This window comes from Arachis duranensis, chromosome 6 (assembly GCF_000817695.3).
Source record: "Arachis duranensis cultivar V14167 chromosome 6, aradu.V14167.gnm2.J7QH, whole genome shotgun sequence".
Taxonomy (NCBI): Eukaryota; Viridiplantae; Streptophyta; class Magnoliopsida; order Fabales; family Fabaceae; genus Arachis; species Arachis duranensis.
The window spans coordinates 103,632,202-103,658,023 of NC_029777.3; the positions used below are offsets into that span (position 1 = coordinate 103,632,202).

At 34.8% G+C, this 25,822-nt stretch overlaps 2 protein-coding genes across 3 annotated transcripts in view; both read right to left on the reverse strand.

Annotated features, from left to right (window-relative positions):
* The window catches only part of LOC107495336 (glycosyltransferase BC10), an 8,123-nt gene extending 1,234 nt beyond the window's left edge, over positions 1-6,889 (reverse strand). The window contains exons 1-9 of one of the 2 annotated variants that reach the window (XM_016116460.3): positions 6,395-6,889; positions 5,472-5,946; positions 5,071-5,169; positions 2,797-2,897; positions 2,632-2,703; positions 2,431-2,521; positions 1,680-1,760; positions 811-873; positions 606-728 (exon numbers count right to left, since the gene is read on the reverse strand). In XM_016116460.3, coding sequence (XP_015971946.1) covers positions 606-728; positions 811-873; positions 1,680-1,760; positions 2,431-2,521; positions 2,632-2,703; positions 2,797-2,897; positions 5,071-5,169; positions 5,472-5,864 — 1,023 coding nt within the window. In that variant the 5' untranslated portion in view covers positions 5,865-5,946; positions 6,395-6,889. Of the gene's footprint in view, positions 1-605; positions 729-810; positions 874-1,679; positions 1,761-2,430; positions 2,522-2,631; positions 2,704-2,796; positions 2,898-5,070; positions 5,170-5,471; positions 5,947-6,186; positions 6,340-6,394 lie in introns of those variants that run through there. The other variant, XM_016116461.3, reaches the window with a different exon arrangement.
* Positions 6,890-24,251: 17,362 nt separating this feature from the next.
* Positions 24,252-25,606, reverse strand: LOC107495244 (uncharacterized). The gene is made up of 3 exons (XM_016116355.1): positions 25,108-25,606; positions 24,871-25,012; positions 24,252-24,798 (listed from the first exon to the last, which is right to left on the reverse strand). The coding sequence occupies exons 1-3, from the start codon at positions 25,604-25,606 to the stop codon at positions 24,252-24,254; spliced, it is 1,188 nt and encodes a 395-aa protein (XP_015971841.1).
* Positions 25,607-25,822: the final 216 nt, after the last annotated feature.

Here is a 25,822-nt window from a genome sequence, read left to right on the forward strand (position 1 = left end):
TTACCACCCCTACATGTGAAAATGTCTTCTGAGAACCTTAACACAATTGATACATAAAACAAGGGGTCATGCACAAACATCCCACATTAACAGGATACGGAGAAGGGTCATACCCAAAGGATGTACAGAAATTGCTACATATTGTTTGAAAAAGTACAGAAGGAGGAAGGCCGAAAAAACTGATTACAGTTACATAGTCCATTTAGATGGTAAAAGTTAGCTGGTTTATGCGAATTGATATACCAATTGAACTTAAAATTTTGGATAAAGCACCAAAAATACACCGGAATTATTGTCACCAACAAAACTGCCTCCGAATTTTGTTACGACAAAAATAACCTCAAATAATTTAAAAATGTGCCAAAATACACTCCCGTGAACTAAGACATTCTACGCTAACAAAAAGGGTGAGGGCGTTTTTGTCACGTTTTTGAATAATTTAAAGGCATTCTTGTCGATAACAAAATTCAGGGTATTTTTGTCAGGACCAAAATAATCCAGGTGCATTTTTTGTGGTTTACCCTAAAATTTCATAAGAAATGAAGAACTCAGGCTTTCAGTAGAGCATATTAGCATAAAAAATAAGGGTAAGGTTGGTAACATACTGCTATTTTTCTAATGAGTTGATGACTAATATCCCGAGCCTTGTATGACCTTGGATGCCATTTTCTTTCAGACCAATCAACATAGGTCACTGACCAATTTGCAATTCCACCCGGATCACGCATCTGAACATGTCCGTCAAGTCAGCAGGGAGAAAGAAAAATGGCTGTTATTGCAAGTTAAAAGATAAGAGATTGATGGACTAACACTAAAAAAGGTTGGCAAGTAGTGTTCATCGGCGTAGCAGTTCTTTCCTCCCTCCATGTTTGGCTAGGAAATTGAAACATGAATAGTATAATTTTGTCAGTACTTATTACATTCTTCCAACAAGTAACAACGTCTAGACATGGCTAAAAAATCCCACATAAAAGATAATAAGTCTGCAAAGAGTGAAAGAAACAAAAAAAATATTGAGTGGTGCTTGAGACTTGCTGACTTGGTAAGGGGGGGGAAAAAGTAAAAATCAATTGTCACAATCATATTTTCAGAACATTTCACATATTCAGAAATTTGTAAACTTCGTGCATACTGCAGCAGGTACAGCAAGAAATACCCCAGAAAATATAAAACATAACCATCCAACACTTTTAGTACACGATATCAATTTCTTAATAGCAAAAGAAAAGAAAGAACTAAATATACATGAATAAAATATAAAATATCAGATATTAGCAACTGAGAAAAAAAAGAACCTGGAGCCTATGCTATTGGTAGATTTAAGTGCAGGAAATGTGCTATCTTTAAAATGTTGGCATGTTCCATAAGTTTACTCATTGCAGAGTTACAAAATGTTATATCTCACTCTAGCATGACAAGTGAGGTGTTTTATTTTTTTATTTTTTATTTTTAACCAAAAAGTCCAAGAAAATGGACAAAACAATAACTTCAATAAAAACAGTGGATCAACATAGTCCCGAAATACACTACATCTCTTATTTCATTAACCAAAAAATATGTATACTGGCTCTAACATTCTTAACAAAGGTGCTACTGTGAAAGGAACAATATAATATGGATAATAAACTCAATCCAGTTGGTAAATGCAAAAGCATGAATGACTCTTAGTAACATAGTACCCTGCAATGATGCTTGAATTTTGTAAAGTAGAGACTGTCTGCCATAACTATTATAGCATGTTGCCGCTTCATTGAGAACCACTGCATTACAAACAAGATCCAAATCAGATGCATGTCAGAAAGATTCTATTGATTTCCTACAACTCTATAATTGTAACATAACAAGTAATCTTTTATCCAAATCTAGGATGTAACGGATGCATCTACATTTTAGATGGTGATGAATTGTTAAAAACTAAAATTAGACTACCACATAGAATTCTCACAAACTAAGAATGAAATTCCACCATCTAAAATAAATGCAAGACAACAAATCTCAACAACTATCACTTATCAGGCATTCATTAAACAGATAATGTATCTCAAGGAAAAGCATTTGGAATATTGATGAAAGAGATAAGCTAGTGTTTTCACAATCAATTCCACTCCATGCAAGATAGCATGATAGTATAGGAATAGAATTCAATGAATGGGAATTAATTGGACTAATCAAGGACATTTGTGATGCAATGAAGCGGAAAAGGACCTTTTTACAACTAAAATTGAAATTGATGTTATTCCATATGGCAGTGAGAATGGAATGGAGAAAATAAGTCATAGGAGTAGCCAACCACTCCTTTCAAGAAATTACTCATACCCCTATCTAAGCAAAAGAGATAATAAAAGGGAAGTGACCTTGATGAAACACTGCAAATGAGTAGATGCTTAAATTTTCTAGCAAGTTTGGCATCAACATCGACATGAATTATACCTGTGAACCCTTCCGGAAATCTTTCATTTCAACTTCTGGCAACATACGCTCTATATACCTGCCATTTCCATGAGGACCAGCATCCACATAGCTTTTTCAATTTCCATCCAAAAATCTGCATCAAACAATTTTGTTAAATGAAAGGAAAATTATATAGGATTTCATCAACCAATTTGTAAAAGGTTCATTTATAATTCTTACCAGTCAACGAAGCTGACATTTGTTAATAACAAGTAGTTGTACATGAAGTCAAACTTGCGCACGGGTATACAACTGAAAGAAAATTTGAAGACATAGTTGCCAAAGATTAAATCCAGCAAATCAAACATGTCTAAACAGGATAAAGAACCGGGTTGAAAAAAATACCTATCAGATAGCAAGACAAAATGTTGGTTGTCGGGATCTAAGAGTGCATTCGCCAACAGCCTTCGTTCTGCTTCAACCATGGAAAATTTTCCCCAACCTACCTGAACAAAATTGAAACTGAGTTGCCATGACTTATGTAAAATGGTTGCATTTTAAGTACCAGGTGTTTAGTGCTCAAAAAAGAAAGTATAATATCCACCAAGCCTTGTCCTACTAGGTATATTCAGCTACATAAATAAAATGTCTTGGTGTCCGATTATAAAACATATCCATAAACAAATAATTAAAATCTAAATCCTTTTAATTGTTTCGCTTGTAGTTATTTGTCTCTATACTTCTAATCCACTTCTAGCCTTATCTTATCTTGTGTAGCCACTCATCCAATACAACATTCTCATCTCTACAACATTGAGTTTATTATCTTGTTGCCTTTTTCACCACCCAACATTAGATCCTGTAAAATATATTTCCTATACAGTAAAATCTTCCTTAATGTTATGATACTTTTCTATAATAAATAAGACTAGAAATATTTTTTTTCCTTTATCCACTTAGCTTAGATCCTTTGATTTCCCATCATTTTGTATATGGAATAAAACCACTTGACTTGAGGTGGGATCTCTATTTTAGTATCTAACAAAGAATTAGTATCATCTTGCCAAAATTACACCCAATATACTCTGCCATACTTATAGTAAATCAATATCATGTGCCACTACACTTACTTGGTATACAAGAATTATGCTCAAAATTTGTAGTTTGGATTACACTGACAACTCGTTCCTATTGCAAAGATTGCTTCTGTTTGTCTTCTCTCTACAGCTGTCATGTGTCATTGGCCCCTCTATCATATTGATATCAATAATGCCTTTTGATATGGTGAACTTGTATATGGAGGCATCCCTCGTGGTATCACTAAGGGGAGGGCGGATTAGTATGTCATTTTTTACGGCCACTTTCTGGTTTAAAACAATCAGTAGTTTATCAGTTTTATATGGAGACGAGTCTATTTTGTTTCAATTTTGTTTAATTCTTGTGGGCTTAGATTTGATTCTTTTATTTATTCACTTTTGGTATTATCAATGCCTCTAAATCACTGAACATCATCTGGTTTACTAAACAATCTACTTGGAACTGAGAGGGTGAGAGACAAAAAGGGTATTAGTAGTAATCAAACCAGTAGCCTAGTACCAGTGAAATTTGAGAGATGTTATGTGTACATTAGCCTATCTTTAAGGGGTTCCCTCAAGCTTAATGACTTTTTGGTTGTTAACTATGAAAAGTTATACTTTTGTCGAAGAAGGGACACTTACATACTAATTAGGGTAATCCCTGACATGATATTGAATGGAAGAACTAGGATATCAGTTTAATTGAATTAATTTGGACTAGAGAAGGACAGCCAAGTCCTGAGTCCTTGCTTGTTTGTGTGAAATTTTCTACTAAGCTTCATACATGGTATTAGTTCTATCCACTACCTACTTCATTGAGTTCAAATGAAATAGACTTATCTAAGAAAAGCAGTAGTTAAAAACTCCCAACTGCTCTGAGAATGATATCGGCTTGCTAATATGCATTACTTATAAGCATGTATGTTTGCAAAAAGCACACACAATTCTATTATAACACAGATCCTATTTTCCCAAGTGTGAGTGCTAATGTTGGGTACCTAGAGTAGGCCATCCATTGGTAATGCTCTAGTAATTACAGTTCCTTGTGTAATTATGCTTCAAAATAACTTCTTTTCCTTGATGAATTTTGATAAATGATAGACCCAAATAATCTTTTTAGAACATCCATGTAGTTGATCCCACCTAGTAAAACAAAATTTAGCAGTTGTTGCATGCTTTTAGAACAGCCACATCATCTTTTATCAATAAATAAGAAACTTAATAAGTGTGCCACGACCATACTTTCCCTTTCACCAAGGATGTGCCCAAGTTATCCTGCTTTAAGATGCTTCAGTGGCAATAAATTAGTGCAATCTGAACATATATAAATCTTGGAATTTTAACCCACACTGTTAACCTATGGAAGTGCTTTGACAGAAAACTTGACCATGTATAAAAAAGGGTAAAAGAATAATGTTAAATCTATGCCATAGTATCCTCAAAGTTCAACCAATTGCTGGAATAATTTTTTAAAATTATATATCATACCATGCATATCATAATGACAAATTCTTACATTGGAACTTGAAAGTTGAAACCATAATATAAAGAAATTGTAATTTATATATTGAAGTCAGGTAGAAGTCAATTGCTAAACCCATACCGGTTCACTATGAATTTCTCTGCCAACAAAATAGGGGCTAACATGTACAGGTTTTTCCCTCGATGCATGTAAATAGACACTGAATTTGCCCTCATGGCCCTGCATTTTTGTTACAATAGAGTTCAAATAAATAGGAAGTATACATATCTATAACATGTTCAACGGGAAAGGAACTGAAATGGTTAAATGAAAATAAATCTGTATATCATAAAAAAATGTTAAATCGTCACTCGATCAAATGTACTCATAAATCGTAACATCTGGTATATCTTTGAACATCCTTCTAGGACTCTTAAAATCAGACACAGTCACATAGCATAGTGCTTTAGGAAAATAGCCACCATGGGGAGGCTATTAGGTTGATTTTCCAGTGCAAATTTTGTGGAACAAGACTGCTTTACCTTAAAGAACATGTGCCATAGTTTCTCAAAAGGCAACGATCCTGGAGTCAAAAACAAGAAAGCAACTTTTGGGATCCTGGTCTTGGCAGGGTCAACATTGAGAATCTCATTAATAACAACCCGGGATTCAAGCTCTCGATCAGTTAATTCCCGGGCAACAGCTTTCGGAACCTCAACACGTGTAGTACCACAACCTTGAGAGGAAAAGAAATAGCATGCTGAGTGTTTAGGGGTTTGCGGCGGATAAATATAGGCAGCAACCAGAAAGACGCACACTATGGAGATCAGAACAATAATCCAAGTCGGCCTCCTCAACTGCGGCCGGTTTCTTGATCCAACAACCATGATCAGAAGATTCCTTAAGAACTTCGTCCATGCAAGTTCTTCCTTCATTTAATTTCAATGTAACTCAGCAACTCTCCCATACATCTATGATCTATCAACATTTATATCTCAATGATTCTTTCTTTCTTCCCTGTCATTGCAACAAAGAAACAAGCAAAGTCAAATTCATAATAACAAGTATAACTCTTAACTACCAAAAAACAAAGAAGGAAGATCAAATTAAATAAATAAATAAAAACACACACAATGACTTCCAAAAATAGCAACAGGGAAAAAAAGACGGTTATAAAAAGCACCATTCAGATCTTAAAATACTCGAAACAGCAAGATCCGTAAACAGAACAGAGCTGAAGTCAACGCATTAAATTACCCGAATTTTTGCAGTGTTCAATGGAATTTTCAGTGACCAACGTGGGTCCTTAACAATAAACTACAACAGTTCCATGTAAATTTCAATTCTCATGTCAAATTTGACTATACAGATCTTTGAATCTTTTTCCCCTCTTCACAAATCCAAATATCGGAAATGAAATTGAAACTGAAATCACAAGTTCACAAAAATTGAATAGTATTAGTACCTGTGAATCTGTGATCCAATGCAGAAGTGGATCTAGTACGGGTCCACAGGAAGGACACAGACCAAAGAAGATCGAATAAATAAAATAAAAAAGAAAGAAAGGAAAAAAAACACTCGGAAAAAAAGAATAATAAAAGTTTGTTGGAAAAGAAATAAATAAGGAGAATGAATGAAAGGGAACAAGAGAGAAGAAGACGAAGCAGCGACTAGAAAAAGAAAGTGTGTTTTGGAGATTTTTCAAAGTGGATCGATGATGTCAACACGAGAGAGAGAGAGAGAGAGAGAGAGAGAGAGAGAGAATGTGTGTGTGTGATGTGCAGTGTAGGTTGGTGGGTCGCTGGATCGATGGCCCTGATTTGTCAAATGAATCTCAAATCTCTGTTACTAAAGAAGTGGAGAGAGAGTGTGGAAGGGAGAGAGGAAGATTCCGGTGAAGATGCCACGTCACGCGCCAAGGGACTGGACTATATTATTATGATCCCCTTCATAATTTGAGTTGAGTCATTGCAAAATGGAAGCAATGGATGTTGTTATTGTTGTTACTCGTAACTCGTAAGTTGATGCTGTCGCTACCGTATTTTATTGCGTATGTTTCTGCCCTTAGACGTCGTATGTTACTTCCCTTTTCTCTGTAAGCTTTAGACTTTTGGATCCTTTTGATTTCCCTCCGCAACTTGTTTCAGTTTTCTTTTAAAAAAAAGGGCAATGCAACTCGTTTTTCTTTTTATTTTTATTTTTTTTTGGTCATAATTGCAACTTGCTTCATTTGGGCATTTGGTTATTGGCTTCAGGCTTTCATGCCTCCTCTAGGTACATCCCCCAATTTCTTTTTATTTTTAATAATTACTTATTATGTCCGGTGTTACGATGGTAACCGAAGATTAATGAATTGGGTTTGTAAGGTTGGCCCAAACGTTAGGGTGAGGTGGTCTCCGACTTGGTTTGCGTCTGAGAGCTACCGTCCGACTTGTGTGTATGAGGAAATAGGGGATGATACATGCAAAGATACTCTAATGCCTAAGTCAGCAAAAGGCTAAGTAGATTTTAAGAGTATTGAAATTTAGAGATACCTGAGGGGTATCAGTGTATTTATAGTGGTGAACCAATAACTACCGTTTGAGTAGTTCCACCTTTTAAGGTGAATAACCGTCCCTTTGTCTTAGGAAAGTTGAGATATGACTCCTAGAAGTGAGTTGAGAGATTTTAGGGGCAATTACTTATTTGAATAAGGGTTATCTCTCAGCTATCATTCGATCCCGACTTTCTTAGAGTGGAGTCTATGTTGGATCCGACCTCTTTTAAGGAGGTCGATAGACAGCGAAGACCAATTCTTGAATTGGGCCTTTTTGGTTTATTTGGACCTGAGCCCTAATGTTGGGGCAGGGTATGAACATCCGGAATTAACACTATGTTTGTTTGAAAGAAAAATAGAAGAAAAGAAAAAGAGAAGGAAAATGATTATTTTTCATTGTTTGGTTGAAAAGAAAAATAGGAGAGAAAGAAAAAGGAATGAAAAAAAATTTGGTTGGACTCACCAATTTTTTTTTCTCCACCGTTGGAAAGAAAATGAAGAAAAAACTAATTCTCTCTCTTTAATTCCAATATTACTCTTTTACTTTTTTTCAATATATTTTATAATATAAAAGTAAAATTGTCTTTTTATAACATTTCTTTTCTTTTTATTTTTCTTTTATCCAAACAAACACGTTTAAGAAAAATAAAAATCCACTCAATTTCTTTTCTTTCTTTTTTTCTCTATTTTTTCTTCTCTATTTCTTTCTTTCTAACCAAACATACCCTACAAAATTTAAGCATCAATTTTTTGTATTGATTTTTTTTAGTGATTTATAAGTGAATGAGACAAAAATATTGAATGCGTATATAGGCATTATAGTACAAAGAGGAGCTTGTCGATATATTTTAAATTCAGTAATTTCGTCATTATTAAAATCCGAAAGATTCTAACAATATGACAAAATACTAAAATGACGACGTTAGAAGTGAGGACAATGATATCAACGATCCAAAATTCTTGATACTGCTTAAATGCCAGAGTACCAGAGTGAAAAGAATAATTCAACAATTAATGATAGAAAAGAGATTAATTTATTAAACTGAGTCATCTTTTTGTTGTGTTGTTAAATTATTTGATTAATTTGTTTGAGTTTTAAAAGGACAATAGTTATATGTGGCTGTTATTTTTAGAATTAGAGGAGGTTTGAAAGATATAAAGAGTAACAGAGGAGGAGGTGAAAAAAAAATTGAGAAATAGAAGATCATACTAAAAAGAGAGAAAAACAAATAAAAGGATATTTTTGTTTGATTGATGATTTTAAATCTAAATTTAAAATTTGAAATAATTTTAAACAAAAAAAATTTTTTAGGAGCGACTTTGATTTTCGATCAAAATCATAGAAACTAAAATTATACTTAATTCTGTAATATTAATATAATTTGATTACAAATTTAAATATAAATTTATTTTTTATATAGTGTAAATACTAGCATGTATATATTTATTTTGATATGATGTTTTTACTAAATTTGAGAATATTTTTTTACTATTTTTACATGATAATGATAGTAAACTATACAGATAATTAAATATAAAATTATACATATTATTAGAATAATTCTCATAATTTCTGTATAGTAAACATTAACATTAATAGGTAATATATAATTATAATTTTTTTATATTATTGGGATAAGAAAGGATACAAACTTAAATAAGTAGATAAAATAAGAATAAAAACTTGATAATTAAGAGAGAGAAAGAAAGAAATACTTATTAATAAGATATAAAAAATTTAATAAGTGTTGATTTTATAGAGTTAGGAGGATAATTAGGTTTACTGTTTAATCTTTTTAATAATTTTTTATTTATTTAATATCTATAATAATATATCAAGAATTATTAATTAATTTATATTTATTATACAACCATACAATGAAAATTTATTAAGAAAATGTTAATATAATAAATATCACAATAATAAAAAATTAATTTAAAAACAAAGGTAAAGGGACCAATTAGTAATTCGCTCAAAACAATAATTAATAAATTGAGTTGCGTTGGGATGCTGTAGGTTAAGTTTTTTTTGCTCTTGTTTATTTTGGGCTTACTAGACAATTGTTTTTTCCCATTAATGTTGGGCCTGAAGATTGTAGAAAACACAGAAAGGAAACAGAGAAAAAAAAATCAGAACGACGGGAAAGCGCCAAACTGTCAACTCTGTATCTGTTCAGTATACTAGCAATTGGGCCACGCGCAAGTCGCAACTATAATTAATCGAAATTTGCAGCCGAGGTCGTGGTTCAATGGCAGCATCATCTGCCTCGCTGGGAGCTGCACCTGAGTTCGAATTCTCAATGAAGAATATAAAATTCATGTTAGTAATAATAGTGTGTGTAACTTAGGATTGGGGGTTGTCCAATCTATTAACAAAAAAAAATCGAAATGTATAACTTTTATAATTTATTCAATTCTGTTAACTAGATAATAAAAAATCTGAACAACATAAATAATAGGCTAATTTTTTAACCCACTAAGAATAAAAAAAAAACCACCGCAACTCAAATTAGAAAAAAAACACTTTTAACTCTAGTAAAAATTTTAATCATACCCTCCCTTCTAATCATAATTACACTCCTTCTAATCCAAATCCTCTCTCCAGTGTCGCCATCTCTCGTTGTCACCAACCTCGAGCACCGTATTAAGAATAAACATCTCATTTATACAAAGAACAAATAAACATCTACATGCGTATATAAAACTTCTGCGCATACCTTCTCACAGCATCGATCTACGCGTCCATCGTGTTGCTGTAGATAGCCTTTTGGATCGTGAATACCAAAAGCGTTACCGAGAAAAACGTAATTGAGGTTCACAAAGGTAGGAATGTCTCGATAAGCAAAGTAAGGATAAGCATTGATCATAAAAGATAATTACACCTTATATACTATGTACTCTTTATGTACTCTCACTAAAAAATAATTACAATGGTAAGCCTATTGTTGATAAAAAAAATTTAGGTAACATTCTCTCCAGCAACGGTAAGTTCTTATTTCGCAAACAAGTTAGGAAGGAAGGCAGCATTGTACTACAAGCTATGAAAAACTTTTTTTTGTAAGTTATATGCTATACTTGATTGCAAATGAGAGAATGAGATCCTGATAGTGTTATTTACTTGGATGAAATGTTGCTCGATTTTGCCTAGGTGTTATTTGTACCCTAGTGATTTTGTTTGTAATGGAGCAGGTGTCTCTATTTTTTTTCATGTTGATGACAACGGATTTGTTTTGTGGTTAATAAACTCATTTTGAATGTGTTTTGGCTGGAATTTGTATGTGGTTTATAGTTTAGCATTATTATCTTTGAAATTTCGTTAGGATTTGCCAATTGTAATCAGTGGATGTAAACATGCATTAGGCTACATTTTTTGAAAATAAAATAAATGAAATGAATTGTTTTCAAATACGTACTCCAATTACGTAATCCAAATACGTACTCCAAATTATGAATGTTAATTTTTCTAAATTTGAAATTATATTTACAAAAGATCATGCAATTTTTCTCCATTTACTTGTATTGGTCTACTTTTTAAGAATAAGATCATGCAATATTATGAGATAAAAAATGGAGATAAGAAATTATTCACGTTCTAAGTAGCATGAAAAATAATCCTTAGCTAATAAGTTTACTTGTATGATATTACTTGTCTGCTATTACTTAGGTAATACTCTTAGAAAATATGAATGCTAATTTTCCTTGTATGCTATTACTAATGAGTTAAACTTTTTTTTTGTTGTCAAAACTCTTGTAATAGGGTGATGTACATTATATAATTGTTTGTCATTTTGGAATTAGGCTGAGTTTTATCTTTATTCCTTTGTAGATGGAAGGACCTCCAATGACATTTGTATTTTACCGTGGGAGAAAGTTTAAAACCGATATAAAAGGAAAAATGATTTATGAACCAGAACACACGAAAGTATTAATGGGTATTGAGACAGATACAGTAGATAATTTTTTTGTAAAAGGGTATTATAAGGAGTTAAGATATGCTAAGGTGAACAACTGCGTTCGGAAGGTTCCCTGGTTGTTTCTGGAGTTTGGCTTGATGAAGTTAGACGTTGATGCTGATTTGATTGCGATTATCAAGTATTATAGGAGGAATAACAATGTTATTAACATATACTTTGAGCATGGGGTTTAGGAACCACAACTGGTAGAGGGTGTGAGTAAAGAAGTAGTTGTACTTGCAAATGATGAAGAAAAGAGTGTCCCAAAGTCTAGAAAAACTCACTCTCAGTCCACAGTATCCAGAAGTGAGTTAATACCTTCACTGTTACAGCCCAAGTTAAGCTCCTCTTAGCCCACAACAAGATCACAACCAAAAAAAACTAACATGGAGGCCAAAAAACTGGTGGAACAACCCCCTTCGAAGCCCACTTCGGTTCCAAAAAACAATTCCTCTCAGTCTAAACCAAAACTTACTTTTAAGCCCACACCAAAGCCTTGCTTAGTTGTCCCAGATCCCTCCAACATCCCAGCCTTTGGAAAAAACAAAGAGAAGGTCAGTGAAGGTGTTAAGACAAGATCTGGAAGATATGTTAAAAATACCACTTTAGAAGGTGATGCTGACTCTGATGACTCATATGATTGTTCTGAAGACAGTTTATACCAACCTGAAAATATTGTGGAAGACCAAAATAGTGACACTGACAGTGTGAAAGAAATTGGCATTCCTATAGCTTCCAAGAAGGGTAATGTCAGAGGAAGACAAGGATCAACTTCGTTGGGAGATCGGGATAAAACAATTGACACCGATGATTTTAGCTATGAATAAATTGAATCTGATAAGAGCACTGATTTAGGTAATGACTCTTGCTATTAGAATTCAAAATAATATAGACCACTGTTTTTTGCATAAATTAAAAAGAGTATGTGGTCAGATTTTGTTTATTTATCATGCTTTGTTTGATGGTCAGGTTTGGAGGATGAAGATGAATATGAAGTGGACTATGAAAGTGGATCTGATGCTAACTAGTGGCACTCGGAAGAATCGGACAAGGTGTTGGACTCTGACGATGAGGAACCACGTGTGTTTCCAAGATACAATGAAAAGACAAGGTTTAGAAATTTGAAAGTTTGAGGTTAGTATGATTTTCAATAGCAAACATGACTTTATGGTTGCCACTAGAGACTATACAATATAATGGGATAGGACTATAATATTCATTAAGAATGACAAGGTTAGATGTAGGGCTATTTGTAAGAATGAGGACTGTCCTTGGTTAGTATATTGTGCACTCAATAAACAAGACGGATCATGACAGATTAAGACTCTTATTGATAACTATACATGTGGAAGAAAGCGAAAAAATAGGACTGCCAACCAAGAGTGGACTGTGAATAAATTGTATCCTAAGCTTAGAAAGCATCCTACAATGAAGCATTGATGATTGAATTTTTGACGGTTTAGAATTTCACAAATGAAATCTCGTTGCAAGTATAGTTTCTAAACCAACACAAATCCTTTCATACAAAAATTTGGTTGTCACTAAGTGCAAACCCCTAAAATTAATAACCGAAGTATTTAAACCTCGGGTCGTCTCTCAAAGGACTTGCAGGGTAGTGTTCTTGTTATTGGTTATGGATTTATTTATTTTGGGGTTTTAGATGAGAAAAATGAATATCAAATGGTAATGAAATTTTATTAACAAAATGGTCTTGGCAAGGTTTGGTTGTCAAGGGTCTTCATCATTATCACTAGCCACAAGTATGGTAGTTGCAAGGATTAATCCCACTTAGTCATCCTTAAATCAATTAACAAAGGAAAGTCAAGTGAGTAATATCAATCCAAGTCCATAAATCCTAGCTTTCCACTAATTGGCTTAATGAAGGCTAGAGTCAATGGCTATCAACTATCAATCAATTGGACACTAACAACTCAAGAAATCCTAAATTACTTTCTCAAGCCAAGAACAAAAATTCTACTCTAACATTCTCCCAAGCATTTCATCAAACACTTGGAAGGTGCAAAAGAAAAGTATGGTAAATCACAACAAGAATGAATTATAACAACAATTGAATACAAAGAACTAACAACAACAATCAAGGAACTCACAATTATCATGAATTACCTCAAATTGCATTACTGAAAGAAAATAAAAGGACAAGAGTATCTCAATTACAAAACCTAGAAACAAAATAAGAGAAATTACAACAAGAGAGTAGAGATAGAAAGAAGAACCAAAGTGTAGCAATCATCAATTGAAGGTAGAAGTAGAAAGAGACTTGAATTAAACCTAGAACTATGAGATCCTAATCTAACCCTAATTCCTAATCCTAATTCTAGAGAGAAGAGAGAGCTTCTCTCTCTAGAAACTAACTCTAACTTCTTCTAAAACTAAACTATGACTATTGATCAAAAGTATATTGATTCCTCTTCAATCCTTGGCTTAAATAGCATCAGAAATGAGTTGGATTGGGCCCACAAGGCTTCTAAAATCGCTGGCCACGTGTTGCATTAAGTGGGTCATGTGCCACCATCGGCGCGTCCGCGTACCGTGCGCGTGCGCGCCCCTATGCGCGATGCAACTATGGCAAAATCTTATATCGTTTCGAAGCCCTGGATGTTAGCTTTCCAACCCAACTAGAACCGCATCAATTGGACCTCTGTAGCTCAAGTTATGATCAATTAAGTGCGAAGAGGTCAGCTTGACAGCTTTTACGATTCCTTCATTTCTTCATGAGTTCTCCATTTCTACATGCTTTTCCTTCATTCCCTTGATCCAATCTTTGCCTTCTAAATCTGAAATCACTTAGCAAACATATCAAGGCATCTACTAGAATCAAGGTGAATTAAATTTAGCTATTTTGAGTCCTAAAAAGCACGTTTTCACTCTTAAGTACAATTAAGGGAGAATATCAAAAACCATGCTATTTCATTGAATAAATGTGGGTAAAAGGTGATAAAATCTCCAAAAACCAATACAGGATAAACCCTACAAATGAGGTTTATCAAGCATATGAAGGTTTATGCTTGGTTTGTTAGGAAGTGTAACATTAGGCTGAACAGTACATGCATCACAAGGGCTTTGAAAACAGCTAAGAAAATTGTGCAAGGTGATGAAATAGCACAATATGAAAGAATTTCGGATTATGCACATGAATTGCTCACAGCTAACCCTGACTCTAGTTTTAAGTTTGGTGTCATCCCTATACCTGAGGGCCCCCCACAGTTTGAGCGATTTTATGTTTGCCTCGATGCTTGTAAAAAAGTATATATTCCAACTCAATTAAGGAATTGTTTTTGTCATGCATGAATGCCATGCATGCATGCGATTGCAGTCATACAAGATAAGCATGATAAGAGGCCAGAGGAGTTTGTCATAAATGGATAAGGATGAAATCATACAGAAGAACTTATGCTTTCAATGTCAACTCGGTCAAAGGACAAGATCTTTAGGAGAAAGCACCATCCCCAGCCCCCATTCCGCCCCCAAATAAACCTAAGCCAGGAAGGCCAACAACAAAAAGGAGAAAAGACAAGAATGAGGGCCCTTCTGGCACAAGGTTAGAGATGAAATGAAAATACAATCCCATCAGGTGAATATTCTGCGGTGAAGTTGGTCATAACAAGAGAACTTGTCCAAAGAAGTAATTGATAGAGGCTGAGGAACAACCAAGGCAAATGTAGCTGCAACTTACAGTTGTAACTACTGCTGCCTCTCTATCTAATGCTACCCCTGCTGTCCCAATTACTGAGCCATCTGCAACCGAGCAGAACGCTCCAACTGAGCTTGTGCTTAGCCAGACAGATGCCTACCCATCAACACAACACACACACAACTCACAACAGGTTGCATTTGTAACTTGGAAAAATTAGATGTTGTTGTTTATATTTGTAACTAAAATTGTTTTTGAATGTTGGATGAAATTCTTTTTGAAATTATGCAGAAAACTATTCCAAGGCTTTCAAAATTGAAAGTTGTTAAGGGAAGAGCAAAAGAAAAGTCCTCCCCCAAGCTGTTGTAATATCAACAGCTTCTTTTTCTGCTGAAACCATTAGGGGAACTAGCTCTGCCATTGCCAAGAAATTTGCAAACTTTATGACGTTTGTTTCTATTTCAGGATTCAAACCTCCTAGGAAGAAAGATAAACTTACTTGATGTTGATATATGAACATTATGTAATTAGGTATAGTGATATATTTTTTGTATAGGGGTCTGTTATTGCCATTCAAAACACTGTCGTTGGTTTCAATGTTAAGTTCCTTATGTTTTGGTTTAGTCCTTTGATTAAGTTAATATGGTTAGTGTAAGACCCGGTTAATTAACGGCCAATTAACTCATAAATGAGAATTTACTCTAGAAAGCCCAAAATGTGATTTTTGTGGCTAAATGTGATAGAGGAAATTGAGACGAGAATTTCGGTACCAATTTTATAGAATTCGGACCAAGATTGGACCGAACGGGCCAAACCGGACTAACCGGACCAAAAGTGGGCCTTGGCCCAACTAAACTAAACTAAAACCCTAGTTTTCAGCACTCTCTCTCCTTACACAACACTAATACACGCTGAAAAAGAGAGGCCATGGAGGGAAGAATACTCTCTCAAGTTCTATCTCTCCTTGATCTTCAAACCACAATAACTTTTGATCTAGAGCTCCGATTGCCGCACTGTTTACGGCCACGCGTTCACCGCAGAGAGCTCTACAAAACCCATATAATTAATCTTGAGGTAATCCACGTTTTTCTCTTCGAATTTCCAGCCTTATTTTCGAATTTTATGAGCAAAAATGTTGAGATTTTGGGCTCTTTGATGTTATAGGACCCAACTCTCTTGAAGGAGAATGTTAATCTTGTCTCCTTAGACCTTGGGTGTGGTAAGATTCTCAACCCTAGTGTAATTTGTGGTTCTATGATGTTTGGATTTTGAGATGTTGTGTATGGGTGTGATGATTGTGGCTTAGGTTGTGTATGTGTGAATATTGGAGCTTGATTGGTGATTTTGAAAAGGGATTTGGTGGTAAAAAATTTGTTCTTGGAGGTGTTGAGGCCTTGAGAGCTTGAGGAAAAGTGGTTTGGAAGTGCTCCAGTTGAGCTTGGAAAATCGGCTAAGGTATGGTTTCAGTTTCTCGTATCTAATATGTAATGTGGTAGGAAATACTTAGGCTAGAGGCCCTGAGATAGGCATTGAATTGTTGGTGTTGTTGAATGGTTGATATATATGATGTGGTCATATATGTGATGATGATTATTGATGCCTTGATGGTATAATGTATGAGAAATATGCATGTTGTGATATATGCTTGATGATTGGTTGTGGTTGAATTGTGGGTTGAACCATGTTAATGGTGAGTATGACATTGATTGTGTACAATGATGATTTATTGGAATTGCTGTTGTTGAAAATTGGCATGAGGAAGAGTATGTGATATGTCAATGTGTTTGGGTTTGAACCACTTGGGTGAAGTGGGTTAAAATGATGGGATAGTGATTTTGTAATTGTGGTAATGTGTCAATGTGTGAGTTGAGGAGGCTTGATGTTGAATTTGGTATATTTTGATTGATTTCAAAGAAAAGGGATGAAATTGGCATGTTTTGATTGATTTTGAAAATAGTTGAAAATGGCTTATTTTGCAAATGGCACTTTGTGGTTTTGTATGAAAAACATGGTTTTGGGCATACTTTGACGGGTCATAACTTGGACAACGGATCTCCTTTTTGTACCAAATCTGTTTAGAAATAAAATTGAATCTGGGATGTCCATGCCATTCGAAGAACGGGTGAAAAACGATTTAAAATGAGAAAGTTACGTCCGTTGGAAGATTGGGGTTTGAATCTGTGAATTCTGCAGCTTTTAACTTAGAAAATTTTAGCAGAATGACCCCTCGCGCGTAGGCGCGCTTGGCTCGTACGCGCCGTTCTTTCAGAAAACGCCATCCACGCGTGCGCGTGGTGTGCGCGGGCACGCCGATGTGCTGCACCCAATGCCCAACCATTTTCCAGAGGGTTGGGCCTGAACTGTGCCAGTTTTGTGCCTGGGGCACGAGAGTACCCACGCGTACGCGTGCGCGTCGATTGGCTAATTTTCAATCCACGCGTTAGCGTGCATGACGCATACGCGTCGATGAGTTTTGTGGCCATCCACGCGTGCGCGTGGAGTGCGCGTACGGGGGCCCTGATTTCATCCCAAAGTTGATTTTTGAGTTTTAAAAGCCAAATCTCATACTTCTAAGCCTCCGATCTCACCGCTTATGTCTTAAATCATTATGATATGTCTAGCTATGAGAAGAAGGGCTAGTGAATGTGGTAACTTGCGAGTGAAGCAAGGGAAAAATGAATGATCAATGAGGATCAAAGATGATTATGTGAGAGGCAGAGGATGGGGGTGGAAGTGCTTGTTATGCCATGGGCTGAAAGGTCGTAATTGTTAATGAAATGGCTGGTTATGGATTTAACCGTGAGCCGGATGGCTAGATTATTGCTGTGTTACGGTAGGGTGTTACAGTTAGCTTTTTGAAAATCGATCAGACAATTATGATCAAATAATGTTGTTGTTTTAGTTTTAATATATGGAAATATTTTGTTTTTTTTACATATCATTGTAATATTGTGTAATTAAGTACAGTTGTGTAATGTGTTTTCTGATTTCAAAAAGTGTTAACTTCAACCACTATTTTTAAGTTCAATTAACCAGGTTACAATTTAAAAGATAATCTTGCTAAAATAAAATTTAGAAAAAACAAGTTACTCGATTAAAGACTAAATTGAATACAATAAGACATATCTTCTAGTTCTTGTTCATACAAATTACATGCCTAAATACAAATTAATTGCACTATCACTTGAAAAACAAAATGTGCAAATTAATCCCACAACTAAAATCACAATTATCAATCCAATGAATATAAAAAGTCATTAGCATTCTTGCAAATCTCACTTCTGCTTCCAAACTCCCCATTATCCATATAATGTTTACTTTTCACTCATCATGATTACTCTATACTTCCGCATTAATTTCTGTATCTCCATTTCTTCAATCATATTCATCTTCATCAACCCACTTGAAGAAGTTGCAATGGCCACCCTTCTGCCGAAATTTAAGGAATCTTATGATTGAAAACCCCCCACAACTAGTAAAAATGTTGAAAATAAATGAATTTATGAGAATAACTCACTCAGTAGCTTGGACATGTATGGAACAATCTATCTGGATTCTCTGAAGTTTTAGATTTCTTAACCAACGTCTTCAACCTACAATGACATATCAGGTCTTCTTTCTTCCTCTTTCTTCGCATAAACGAGCTAGATCCATAGTTACCAACTGATTAACAGGAGACCTCTCCATGACGACCTTTGTTTCCACCACCCATCATGCCGGCGTGCTCTAATATTGGTCTCTGAACCTCTGCAGCTGCACTCAACATACGGGTCCATAAATGGGATTAGGGTTTATTAGTTAGGGATTAATTTGACGAAATTTCGAGAAGTAGTCATGCTGGCAGACAACCAGGATGGATGGGGTTATGTTGACATGGATCCTAACGTACTACGTCAACTTCCGTTAACGGCGTTAGCGAGAGAATTGACGGAAGGACTAACGTGACTAACTAAAAATCTTTCGAGAATGATTTTGATTAAAAAAATCTTTTAAGGACCAAATTGGAGATCGCGTGATCTTTCAGGGATCATTTTGACTGTTTACTCAATTTTAAATTCTAAATTTTAAACACTAAATCTTTAACCCCTAAATACGAACTTTAAATCATAAACCCTAATCTATAAAATCACATACCCTAATAAAAAAAACCCTAATCCTAATCCTATATCATAAATCTTAAATTCTAAATATATAACCTTATATTTCACCCTTTTTTTTAATAAGTAGATTACCATTCACTTGATATCGTACTTTTAGTTTTTTACGATTCTTTTTAATTCGATATATTAAGAGCAACTCCAATGGTGCAAAAGTAGAGTCATTTCTCTGACATAAAGGAACTTTAAAATATTGGAGTGAAAAAATATTAAATTCCTTCACGCATACCAAAAAGAAAATCCCTATTTAGAGGAACTCTTGCAATCTAATAAAGTCTTGATACATGGCAAATTAATATAAAAAATTATATTAAATCATAATTAATATAAAAAATTATATTAAATCATTATTACATATTATGTATATTGTTATATTAAACTATAATTAATTAAATTTATTTACATAAAAAATAAATTTAATTTTTATATATTACAGAATAATTTTTAGTTGGGTTGTTTATTTTTATTTATAAATTTAAAATGCTAACCACATTATAAAATTAGCCGTTGCAAAATTAGTCATTGAAAACTAGTCATTACTATGTTATCGTTATTATTAATAAATTAATATTTTATTACTCTATATATACTACTTACATACATTTCTATTCTCACACTTTCTTCTACTCTTCTTTATCTTCTTTCAAGTTTACGAAATCAAAGTAGAGATATTATTTTTTGTTATCCGAATCAACTCAACTCTTTTTTCAATTACTTATACAATTTTTTCAAACTCCAAATACCCAACAATATCAAAGTTCAAACTCTCAAATTCCAAATTAAAACTTCACACTACAAAATACCTAAGAAGCTTGTAAACATAATGAGAGCTTGTATTATATTGCATAATATAATTATTGAGGATGAAAGAGACACTTATGCATAAATTTTTGCTCAAAACTTATAATATGACGATGTCGATAATGGATTATCACAACCTCATATGAGAGAGGAAGATTTTGCACTATACCATCAATTTCTCAAAAGAAATGCCCAACTTCAAAAAAGGCAGCAGCATAGATAGTTAAAAGATGACTTGATTGAACACACATGACAATTTCACAATATTTGTCATCAACTATAGAGTTTAACTATGTTTTCTTTATATTAAGTAATTTTACAAATTAGTTTAATCTTAAATTATATATTGTATATTATTATCATCTATGATTTTTTTAATATTAATATTTTTTAATAGTGAATTATTTTTAAATTTATAAATTTAAATAATATTATTGTAAAAAATAGTAACTACATTAATTTTAATTATTTAATTAATTAATTAAGTGGGATTATAATAGGGACTAAATTATAGTTCTTCCTAATAGAAAAGAGGTTTTAAGTTCTTATTTATTCATTATGACGCAAAAATTAATGTGAAGTTGCTTTCTATGACATGTGAATCATAAATAGAGATTGAGATGAGTTCTATATTAAAAATGGTCTAAAGATTAATCTGTCACACATTTGAATTTCATTTAAAGATTTATTGCTTGCATAAATTAATATTTTTTTTGGTTTATTAAATAAAATTTTTTTAAGTATATCAATTCGATATTTCGATAATTTTTAAATTAAGATCAACTGCTTAAGATTATTAAAACATTAGTATATCGGTACACTTTAAAATTTTTCAACTAAATATATCAATAATGTTCTTTAAAAAAAAAAATCAATAACTAAGCATTAGTCAGTTTCAGTGGATCATGAATAATCAAATTCATACCACACATGCTGTTTCCATTAAATGTCAATGTTCCAGCAGGAGCACGTGTAATCTGTCCTCCATTAGAAACATACCCAACAAAGGGTATGGCTTCTCTACAGTCATATCCACTTGTCCACGTGACTGTCATCTGTGTTTATTTTAATATTTCTTTACATTTTACAGAATAATTTAATCATTTTTATTTTTTTATTTTTTAATGATCATCTACCTAGTGAAATAAGAAGGTCTTTTTATTAAGAATAAAAACTGAAAATTAATTTTTTTTTATGGATGGAGGGGTAGTATATTAGTTGGATATTAGCGAAAGAGGAGTATTACCGAAATGTGGAGTTCACAGTCAACATGTCAGGAACATGGTGCCTGAGCAGGTGAGCAACGTGACAGCACTCCTTCAACACGTCAGGGCCGTGCTGACTCAATACGTTAGGGACGTGGTACCTGGACACCCGTAATGCAGTGCAGAGTCTTGCAGAGTTCTAAAGTTGCAGCAGCACCACGCGAAGGCATGTTGCAAGCCTGCCTGCATGCAGGAGACAGTCTCCCACTCCGAAAGCCAGCGAATTCTCTCTTTCATGTATATATATGCACTCTTCTCCCTTTCTATTGTTAACATATACACCTACTAAAGCAAAGAACTAAGAGAGAAGGAAAGAAGTGTGTTAGCGTATAAATTGTAGCGAAAAAAGTAGTTGCAAGAGTGTATAGTGAGTAGTAGTGAATAGTGATATAAGAGGAAAAAAATTATTAGTTTAAAGAGATTAAAAAAAATGGTACATAATTATACGACATCCAAAAAATATATTTTATCAACTATTTGGATCATCCTATTTATGTAAATTGGCAAATTTTAAAGTTTGTTTATATTTATTATTTTGTGTATTTTATGAATATTTTAAGAATATAACAATAATTTTTATAAACGTTAATAATATGTAATTTTTTAATAATTTTTTATAATTTTTGTTACTATGAATATATTAAAGAATAAAAAAAAATATTTTGATTTTTTAAAAATAAATATGTTGGGTATAATGTTATTAAATATTACTAAATATTGTTATTGCTTAAATATTTTTTTGTAAGAAATAAATATTTTATTTGTTAAATAGATAAAGAATTTAAATTTTTTAATAAATAAATAAATAAGCTATGTTAAATATTTTAATAAATAAGATATTAAAATAAATATGTGAATGTTTATTAAAATATTTATAAGGATTATTATTTAATTAATGTAACATATATCTTTATTGATGCAGCTTAACAGAAATTTGTTGGTGCATAAATTGGATCCGCCACAGACGTAGAATCCGATGGTCGAAAGCTACTTACGCGCCACGGAATTCTACCACGTCTCTAGGATTGGGGTCATAAGAGGATTTCAACCCTTATTAGCTGCTCTGGTTGAAAGGTGGAGGCCAGAAACCCACACCTTTGTATTGCCGGTCGGTGAGGTTACAGTAAAATTGGAGGATGTCGCTCATATATTTTGGTCTACCCATTGATGGATAGCCTGTAAGTGGATGGACAGATAGTAGTGGCGACTTCCTTAAAAGTCAGAGCATAGCGATATTCGGTCGTGAAGCAGCAGTCAACCATTCTTCGAAGTCCTATATAAAGTTGGGTTGGGTTCGACGTATCAGAAACGTACAGTCGTTGGTATGCGGGGTCATACTTTCGACCACACGTCAGGGAGTGCGTCATGTGATAGTGGTTTTATCCAGCGTCAGCGGGCATACGCAGTTGTTGGCACGTTCAACCCCGGTCCATCTGCTCCAGCAGAGGCAGGTGGGTCGGCCGCTCCGACAGAGGCAGGTGGGTCAGCAGCTCCGAGGGTGGATGACTCAGTTTGAGGTCACCCGTATGACCTAAGGACGGAGCAAAATCCACCTGATAGGTATACTCCATCGCGGTTCGATCAGGGCATTATGGGTAAGGAACTGAACTGGTTCGTTGGAAAGAAGTGAGCTTGGGTTTAGGTTTTTTAGATTTTATTTTCAGAATTAAGTTAACGTAAATCGTGTTTAATGTTTTGTTTGTTAACTTATGTAATCCATAGTTCTTTTTTGTATATTTACTTCAGAAAATCAGTTAATGACAATATTAAGCTGACATTAAATATCAATGGATAGACTCCAATTGACAAATACAAACACGTCTAATATCAAAAGCATCAATTGACAAAATGCAAATTAAAAAATACAAACATGACCGTATTAAATATCATTCACTAGGAAACATAAAGACAAACAAAGACCTACGAACCATCATCGTCACCCGCACCACTCGGTCTAGCATGCTGAGGACACCTACTCCGACTATGAACCTGAGCACCACAGAGACGACATATCCGAGGACCACGCATGTCGCGTGAGTCCATTTCATTCAAGTATCGGGTCAATTTGGGCCGGCCTTTCGACGTTCGCCTCAGTGCAGGATTAGCGACCATTGTGGGTCCTTCATAAGCAGGCCATGTCTCGGGGTCACCTAATGGTGTGAACTCAAATCTATATACCTTACGAACCTCCGTCATCTTGTACACATCATGCACATACAACTGCCAATCGAGACGCTGGTTAGCACAGCAAGCAATAACATGGCGACATGGTATTCGTTCAACCTGAAAGTGCCTACAGCCACACGTCTGTCGCGCAAGATCAACAACTAACACCTTTCCGCTAGTCATTTTGCACACCTCATTTCGTCTATCAAAGCAGTGCACAACTATATTTCCAGCCTATTGCATATTTGCTTCTATCCGCTGTTGTGCAAATACAGAGTAAGTAAATTTAGCACGCTTGTGTTCGTGAGTCTCGGCACTCTTCCGCATAAAAAGTTTATTTAACATATAATATGTTGCTTGAACCAGCGCCAACACAGGTAGATTACGGGCACCCTTCAACACTAAGTTAATGCGCTCGACAAGGTTTGTTGTCATATGGCCTCATCGATGTCCCTCATCAAATGTCAATACCCAATGTCGGAGTCCAATGGCATCGCACCACCTGGCAAATGCCTCGCCTCGCTCTTCCAATCTCTTATAATTGATATTGTACTCTTCCACCGTTCTTAAATATCCTATGTTGACAACAAGCTTTTGCAAGTGAGGAACTTTGAATGTCCTTAAGAAGTTACTGTCGATGTGCCTTATACAAAACATTTACCATGCTCTTGGAGGTTGCCAGTCACCTCTGGAACGATTTATTGCTGCCCGTATTGACTCATGCCGGTCTGAGATCATACCCACCCTGTCTTTTTTAACAACATACATTCGCAGATTTCTGAGAAAGAAGTGTCACGCATTAGCTGTCTCCCCTTCCACCAAGGCAAAGGCGATAGGCACAATGTTCTGGTTCTCATCTTGTGCAACAGCGACTAGAAGTGTACCTTTGTATTTTCCGTATAGGTGTGTGTCGTCAACCTGAACCAGGGACTTGCAATGCCTGAATGCCCTAATACATGGATTGAAACTCCAAAATATACGATGAAGTATTTTTACACCTTGCGCCTCCTCATTCCTGTTGTACAGTGGTCGTATTTCTATTTGGACAACTGAACCAGGCATCTTCTGCACCATGACTGAGAGCCACCATGGCAAGGCTTGGTAAGAATCCTCCCAACCACCAAAAACTTTGGCTATGGACTTCTGTTTTGCCAACCAAGCCTTTTGGTAACTGATGGTATAGTTGAACCTTGACTGGACTTCCACAATTATAGATTTCACCTTAATGGACAGGTCCGTCTGGACCAATGGCCTTAAAGCCTCAGCAACTGTATCCGAGCCCAACTTGGAATGATCTTGTGAAATCGTTCTGATTGTGCACGTGTGCCTACCGTTGTATCTGCGTATCTCCTAACAACCTTTTTTCCGTATCAAGCTAGCTCAAATAAGTCAGTCGCACCCACACCCATACATCTTGCATTTTGCATAAAACGTCTGTGGCTCAGACTCATACACATCATAGTTAACTCCTTTACATATAGTGTAACTTCTAATTGTTGCAACAACCGACTTTCTAGAACTATATTCCATTCCAATCTGGAACTCTCCGTCCTCTGGATTAGCAATGCTTACAGAAAGCCGAAATTATCGTTTTTTGATCAATCCAAAGTATAAACTAACAAAAACTTATTATTTAGTCAACACGTACCTATGTTTGCATATTCCGAAAACTCAGGGGCATGCATGGCGTCGAGATCCAACTCACGCATAAAAGGTGGAACGTACATCGGTTGACTGCTCCAAGGATGAACCACTACATTCTCTGCTGTTGCCTCAACTCCTACATCACCATCCTCATCTTCGTTGCCGCCTTCATAAGTGGCTTCGAAGTCCTCTTCGCTGTCACTATTCATTCCTTTGTACACTGCAGCTCTATCATCATCTATATCTATATCATTTTGAACTGCTACTGCCTCTACAGTTTCACACTCAACGTACAACTCAATCTGTGGGTGTCGCATCTGAGTCTGCCGGTGAATTTGAAACATATTCCGCATACTCACTTTATCAGTGATCGGCATGGTATCAAACTGTATTAGACCACCAAAAATTACAACCGAATTTTGGTACAGAATTCTGCTCACTCCCATTAACGTGCTGTTCTCCATGCTTTGCCATTCTGCAGCTCCATTAACGTCATCGTGCATGGAACCACAAACAAAAATGGATTCTGGCACACAAACCTCACTCTCTCATGAGTATTACGTATTATCTCACTGTTGCGATACACCACCAAGTTTGCGGTGCCCTCCATTACACTAACAACACTCTCAAAGAACACTCAAAACGCACTCAAATCTTATTCAAAATGCAAAATACTATCGAGCTCTGCCTTATATAGAGGGGTGCATTTAACACCCTCC

Bases quoted from the DNA above. Each gene is read 5' to 3' on its own strand.
- LOC107495244 (XM_016116355.1), bottom strand. From the start codon at position 25,606: ATGCACGATGACGTTAATGGAGCTGCAGAATGGCAAAGCATGGAGAAC. The intron at 25,013-25,107 runs GTACGTGTTGAC...TTGCTAATCCAG, and splicing joins TTCGGAATATGCAAACATAG to AGGACGGAGAGTTCCAGATT. The intron at 24,799-24,870 runs GTATGGGTGTGG...GGAGATACGCAG, and splicing joins TTTTATGCAAAATGCAAGAT to ATACAACGGTAGGCACACGT.